This window comes from Meles meles, chromosome 9 (genome assembly GCF_922984935.1).
Source record: "Meles meles chromosome 9, mMelMel3.1 paternal haplotype, whole genome shotgun sequence".
In the NCBI taxonomy this organism is placed as follows: domain Eukaryota; kingdom Metazoa; phylum Chordata; class Mammalia; order Carnivora; family Mustelidae; genus Meles; species Meles meles.
Window position 1 is genome coordinate 36,700,585 of NC_060074.1, and position 7,242 is coordinate 36,707,826.

The 7,242-nt window shown below is 38.1% G+C and overlaps 1 protein-coding gene across 10 annotated transcripts in view; it reads left to right on the plus strand.

Moving 5' to 3' along the window:
* The window catches only part of MFF (mitochondrial fission factor), a 32,033-nt gene extending 25,109 nt beyond the window's left edge, over positions 1–6,924 (plus strand). For all 10 annotated transcript variants that reach the window (XM_046018717.1, XM_046018716.1, XM_046018718.1 and 7 more), the window contains 2 exons: positions 2,800–2,884; positions 6,073–6,924. In XM_046018717.1, the coding sequence (XP_045874673.1) occupies positions 2,800–2,884; positions 6,073–6,204 (217 nt within the window). In that variant the 3' untranslated portion in view covers positions 6,205–6,924. The remainder of the gene's footprint in view (positions 1–2,799; positions 2,885–6,072) is intronic.
* Positions 6,925–7,242: the final 318 nt, after the last annotated feature.

The window sequence follows — 7,242 nt, forward strand, 5'->3', positions numbered from 1 at the left end:
AATTTTGAGACTTTGTAATTACAGGGTAAATAGTTGACTGAAATTGTATTTTGCAGGACATAATGCATGTAGTAGGCCTTTATATTGTAGCTTGAACTTCTACAGATTTCCGCTCTGAGTACAACCTGCTTTTCTCTGAGAACAGCAAACCTAGTCATTCATGACATTTGTCTACTACAGGATGAAGAAAAATGCTTGACAGTTATGGTATCTTGGGAACATCTGAGATATTTAAATATAGTTTTAGGAGCTTATAGACGATCATGCTGAAACACAGAAAAAGTCATCTTAAATCTTGTTTTATGTGCTTCATTTTAAGTTTTGCCCGGGGTTCTGTCTACCATTTCCTTTTTAGTTGTTAATTGTTTGTAGTTGTAGTGTCACTTGCAGTGTATGGAGAAACCTTTGTGTAAGGTGCCATCTTAAATTGGGGGAAATCAGCATTCACAATCTAGGAAGTTCAGTGTTTAAAAAAGAAATTTAGTTTGAAGAGTTTTTGTCATTGTTAATTTAAGCTTTTCCCTCTTATTTTTGCTCTTCTAGCTCTTTCAGACATACTTCTTAGCCTGAGTAATTATTTGTTCCTGTCATGCATGAGGACAGATAGAATGACACATAGGAATCCTTAGGGTTCTAAGGTGCCCAAATCCCTATTTCTCATCTTCTGGGGAAAAGAAATCTGGTTGGTATTCACAAATACCATTACTGTCATTTTTTCCAGAGATAATTTTTCTTATTTTAAGCAGAAGTGTATGATCTGTTGCAGTAGAGTTTTCTTAATAATACTGAATTTAGCTTAGAGGAATTGAAACGTATTTCCTTAGTGGTCCCTTACAACTCTGCTGACTGGTTTCTTTCACAGTATTAATAAAATCCATTGTAAGTTTACCCTTGAATATTTCCCTGAAGTTAGAACTTAAGTTTGTGATCCTTTTCTCTTTCTGTGAAAGAACTTTCAGTCTGTGATCTAACTTAGCATTTCTTAGTTTTTAGTTCTGATAAATACAGCTTTTAGTTTAAGACACACCTTAAAAGTAATTTTTTGGTTGTACCTTGAGTTATATAGGTGTAAAGCCTTTGGCCATGTCCTTAGATTTCTTCGCAAATAAAGATTCCTTTACAGATGTTTAACACCTTAATTCAAGATTTAAATTGAGTAATCCCTGTCACTTACACTTCCTTCTCTATGTTCAGCCTAGGTCCCTTTACCTTTGAAGCCATTGCTTCCCCCTCCCCCCGCCCCCCTGCCTCCCCAGCTTATTTCTCATAGGCAATCTGAGGGAAATAGAAAAGTTTTACTCTGAAGACCTGTAAAGACCTTTGAAGGTGTAAAGAAAAGGAATCTTCAAATCCTGTTTTCTCCTCTAATCTTTTAATGATTCTGTCTTAATGTTTAAAAGAATAATGAACTCTGATATTTATATAAACCCATAGTCCCAACATCTGCTCGCTCAGCTCACCTCACTGATGCAGTTACTCTCAGTCTTCAGGATATTTACTCTTATAGTGAAGAAAGGAGTGGTTAAATGGGAAAGCAAGTTCCTTTCACCATAAAAGGAATGTTTAGAGATTGTTCTATATTATCTAGAGTCAGTGCATACCATCAGTCCTTGAAACTGGCGCACCTGTAGTTATCTACACCTACAGTGAACATTCTGTGTTCAGAATGATGACACTGGCTGGGAGCACCCTGGAAAAGTATAAAATAAAAGATTCTGTTCCACCTACTTTATTAAAGTTTCAACAGCATATGAAACCAAAGGATTTTCTGAATATACTTGTCTTTAACATGTCTGGATGAAACTGTAATTCTCCTCGTACCCCTTTGTGTGGTAATGTGCTTTTTGTAATGGAGACTTGCTAGAAAGATTAGAATATATGATCCATGTGTCAACTCTCTGTGAATTACAAAAACATTACTTACTAATTCAGTTTATTTATATTCTGCTCATTCAGGCAAGTTACTATGCCATTGCACTGAAATAACCATACAGGATTAAAATAGTGAGAATATAAACATATGAGGTGAATTGTATGGTATGTAAATTATATCTCGATTAAGCCATTAATTAAAATAAGCTTAAGAAGTGGAAATCCAGGCAAAGGGGAAGAACTGCATTTGTGTGTATTTGTTTCTTAGAAGTTTATTGTCGTGCATTTAAAAAGCAGTGCTCTTTTAGAAGTAACTGTATTTGCAAAAGAAGTATTTCTTAATGTGCTTTCTCTGGAGTTGTTCTTAGTGGCTTTCCAGTATTATTTTATACAAAGCCTCTTAATGATTTATCATTGAACCAATTCTGGATCTGAACATAGTAACAGGATGTACTCGGAGATTTTATAATTCCTTCTGTGGGAGACACAGTTGAGATAGGTAACAACAAGTAAGTAAAGGGTAGAAATGGTAAGAGAAAAGGCAGTAAGAAGAGGAGGAGAAATAAGAAAAAAAAAAAATCTGTCTTATTTTTTTTAGCTAGAGTTCGTTTACTTTGTGTTCCCTGCCAGTGAGTCTCAGCAGGGACTCCTGTGGAAGTACATAAAGACATGAGTTTGTGGAAGAATTACGCATTGTTATATCCTAGAGTGGCAGCTCTTAAGTCATTGCTCAAAATACTTTTGCTTTTTCCTCTGGTTTCTTTTGTTGGTACCAATTCAGATGGTAAGATATTTTAGTAATTCATATTATGAAATATCAGTCTTTTGAACAGTTCTTTGAATATTACCGAACACATGACATGACTTACCAGATACTCTTAGTTCTATTCTAATACTAAAATGTATTCTTTATTTCTCATCTGCTAGGCATGGCATGTCACATATAGATACAACAATTGAAGGAACTTCAGACGACATGACTGTTGTAGATGCAGCTTCATTAAGACGACAGGTATTTAGTGTACCAGATAAGATATAATCCTAAATTATACGATACTTTAAATGATAAGTTTTTAACATTTTATCATTTTCTCTCCTGTGGAACCCATGAACTGAAATATTTTATTTGTCATGCTGTTTAATAAGCCATAATTGACTTTTCCATTAAAAAAAAAAGATTTATTTAATTATTTGTTTTAGAGAGAGAGTGAGCAAGTGAGAGCAAGCATGGGGTGGAGGGCATGGGAGAAAGAAACTTTAGCAGACTCCTTACTGGGGCCAGAGATCGATGCAGAGCCCAATCTCATGACCCTGAGGTCATGACCTGAGGTTAACCGACTGAGGGAGATGCTTAACCATCTGAGCCACCTAGAGGCCCTGACTTTTCCATTTTCATTAAAGATATGTTAAACCACCATTTACATGTTTTGGTCAGCATAAAACAGTATTACCAGGATGGATTGGTGTAATTCTGGCCAATAACAAAGAATCTTGGCATTTTAGCAAATTGGTATAGTCATAAATTGCTTGTTTGACTTTTTGAAATTTGTAACAGTCACTTTGGGAACCTGTGTTACTCTGAGAATTCCATTTTGGAAATCACTGCTTCCATATTGCACAGTGTCTTTATAAACACAGTTCTTGTGTTCTATAAAAAGTCCTATCTTGGAACTATAGTTGCATACACACATTTTTACTATGAGTGCCTCAGCCTCTAGAATCACACAGTTGCACACATGTGAGGAAGGCGGGCTCAGTGTTGTAATTGTGTCTGTGCCAAGTAGATGTAGAGGAGGAGTGAATGAATAAAGTATTTCTAAGATGAAGAAACTAAATATTTTAGCATAATAATGTATCAGTATCATTTTAAAGATTTAATATAATAAAAGGCTAATATGAAGCAAATAATACTTTATTTTGAGTCTCACTTATTAAAACAAAGAATGCTGGGGTGCCTGGGTGGCTCAGTGGGTTAAGCCCCTTCCTTCAGCTCAGGTCATGATATCAGGGTCCTGGGATCGAGCCCTGCATCGGGCTCCCTGGAGCCTGCTTCCCCACCTTTCTCTCTGCCTGCCTACTTGTGATCTCTCTCTCTCTCCCTCTGTCAAATAAATAAATAAAATCTTTCTCAAAAAAAAGAATGCTGTATTACAAGTTTGTACATATTTTTTTTTTTAAGATTTTATTTATTTATTTGACAGAGAGAGATCACAAGTAGGCAGAGAGGCAGGCAGAGAGAGAGAGAGCAGAGAGCCCGATGCGGGACTCGATCCCAGGACCCTGAGATCATGACCTGAGCCGAAGGCAGCGGCTTAACCCACTGAGCCACCCAGGTGCCCCTGTACATATTTTCTTATACTGATTTATACCTTGCCTATTGAAGGAAGGGCATTTCTTTGGCATTTGTCATTGAATTCACCATTACACCAACAACCTTGCCTTCCTGAAAGTGTAGTAAGAGTCTCAAAGTTTTAACATCTTCTCAATCCTTAGCTTAGAGGTGAATGAGTAGAGGACAAAGATACAGTCATTATAAATAAGTCACACACATTTTTTGAGAATTTAAAAGTAGTAGAAAGCCAGCTGGGGAAACTATGAGTTTCTGAGATCAGTAACAAAACGGAGTCCCAAGGAGATTCTGCAGAATTTATATTTGTGACCCTGGCGGCATTGGAAGCTATGCTTCTGCAGCTGTCCTTGCCCTGTTGCCAAGGACCCAACAAGTTGTGCTTCACTGAGTCTAGTCTAGGGATGAGGGACTTGTGGGCCACCTGGCTCGGAGATGCAAAATGTAATCCATGATCAGAGTGGAATATTCAAAAGCTGCCTTGGTATTGATACTTCTCAGATTAGCCCAGACGAAAATATTTAAATGACTCAGGATCAGTGCCAATTTTTTTCATTGGCAATAAAGTGGATTGCTTAGTGTAAGAACTTTATATCCCATGGGACCAAATAAGCACTTCTCATTACAAATGGTTGGGAGAAGGTAGTCTTTACACACTCCTTTTTTTTCTTTTCTTTTCTTTTTTTAACTGAATTGGCTCTGGGATAAAAGTCATTGCTCAGCACTGATCAAAAGTGAGGTACTTTTTCAGGTTGTTAAAATGGTTATCTCTGCACCTCTATCTCTGTTTCTGCCCATAGATTCCCATTCCTGGCCCCACCCACCCCACACCCCCCAATTTGGAGTTCTCAGTCCTTGAAATGCTAAGGATTCTGCATTATGAAAATACTCTTCCTTCATCCTCTCTAATATAATGTTAATAATCCCTCTGGCTTTTATAGTGTGTTTTTACATAGTTGTTTCAGGATAGACTCCCCAGAAAGGAGATTCTAGGATGAAGGTTTGCACATAGAGCGTTTTATGGGGAGTGCTCCTGGGGTGACCGCCTCCCAAGGGAAGGGAAGGAAGTGGGATTGGGCAAGAGGGAAATGTTGGGCTGCAGTGTAGTCAGAACAAGGGCTGCATGTGGCCAGCCTCCTGCAGAGCTCTGAAGCTGGGGTGACCCTTCAGAGTTGGAACAAGGGCTAGGCCTTTCATCCCTTCACTATCTGATTGGATACATGCTGCTGCCCCGGTAAAGGAGCATAAGCATAGGCAAGGCAGTCGTTCAGCCCAGGGCTGTGACAGTGAGGGCCAACAGCCTAGGTGACACTCCTAGCAGCTGGAGAATTATTAGCCTTTCAGTCCTGAAGGGTCTGAATGGCAGAGCACAGGGCCCGCTCTAATAGGTTATTTTATGAGATGCTCCCAGTCACTCAGAGAGTGGATGGAGATGGCAATTAAAGTAGGTTAAAGATGAACAACTGAAGCTGGGTGACAGAAGCTTCTAGAAAGGAGCAGGAGCCCCTCATCCTTTCTGCTGTGCTAGGCCTGCCTAAATGTGTACTTACTTGGTCTTTTTGATTGGAATAGCAGGCAGTATGCAACAGTTTCCTTGGCCCACATTGAATCAGGGAAGGAAGGCAAATACACTTTTTCTGACTCAGAAATTTGGAGAAGGAAAAGGAAAAGATTATATCCGTGAATTTAAGCTGTCATGGGTAACATTTTTTCTGCATATAGTTTATTTTGCTCCCAAAGTAACTGTTCATTGTTTATAAGAATTCTTTTGAAAGTCATCCTGCTTTATAAGAACGTAATTGCTCTGTGCATTAAAGTTTCTCTTTTGTTTTTTGTCACGGTTTTTCACTTAGATAATCAAGCTAAATAGACGTCTGCAACTTCTAGAAGAGGAGAACAAAGAGCGTGCTAAAAGAGAAATGGTCATGTATTCAATTACTGTAGCGTTCTGGCTTCTTAACAGCTGGCTCTGGTTCCGCCGCTAGAGGTAACCTCAGCTCTCAAAACTCGTGTCTCAACAGCTGGAAATATAAAGCATTTACAAACTTCTTTGTTTCTGTCTTTGCATTGTATGCCATTTTATAGCCCATGCCCTGAACATGTATTTCTTCCAGAAAGGAGGAGGGAGGGACTGATACTTGGAGAAGTCAAGGTATGTTCTCTCACTCAGCTGTAGTCACTTAAAGCAGATCTGCAGTAACAAACACCTACTTAAAATTCTCCCTTTGCATGTTTTGTAAATAGGCTCTAGTTTGTTTTTTAAAAGGAATTTTTGCCTCATCAGCCCACACAATTTATTCCCTGAATGGGAGCGAGAGGGCATAGGGAATGGATTTAGAAAAGTATCTGTAGAAGAAAAATATTACTTTATTTTGTCCTGTTTTTCAAATACTGTTTGATTGGACAGTTTTGTTAATAGACCTTTTTGCATCCACATTTCAACATTAACACTTCTGAAGTCATGGTCTGGTGTCAGATTTGATAAAGCCAAGGCACTTCATGTTTACCAGTCACCTTCACTAAAGTAATTCCTAACATTTCCAGCAGTTTATCTAATATGCGTGTAAAATGTGCGTTCTTATTTTTATTTTAGTTTTGCAGATGGTTTTCTATAAAGTATGTTTTTACTAAGTCCCTGTGTGAATGATTTAAAAAACTACAGAATAAGGCACAAATGTAGTGTATTTAATAAACTGTCAACTAAAGCAATGTTTGTCGAAAAATTTTATTTCATCATATTGTGGTGTGAGCTGTATTTCACAGCATATTACCATTAAGGAACCCGAGTCTTCTTGTCTCAGAAGGAAATAATGCAATTAATGACTTGACTGGTAGCAAGAACCTACTGTGTTTCCTTTCCGATTTTCATCCTGGCAGCAGCAGGCGCTGGTAGCATTACAGGTGGTTCTCTAAGTTGTGGTATCTGTCAGGTGCTTGGGAGGAAAACAGCTGGAGTTGTGTATGCTTTTTGCATTGTAGTATTTAGCTAAGATACTATATCTCATGAACTTTAAGTGTACCTT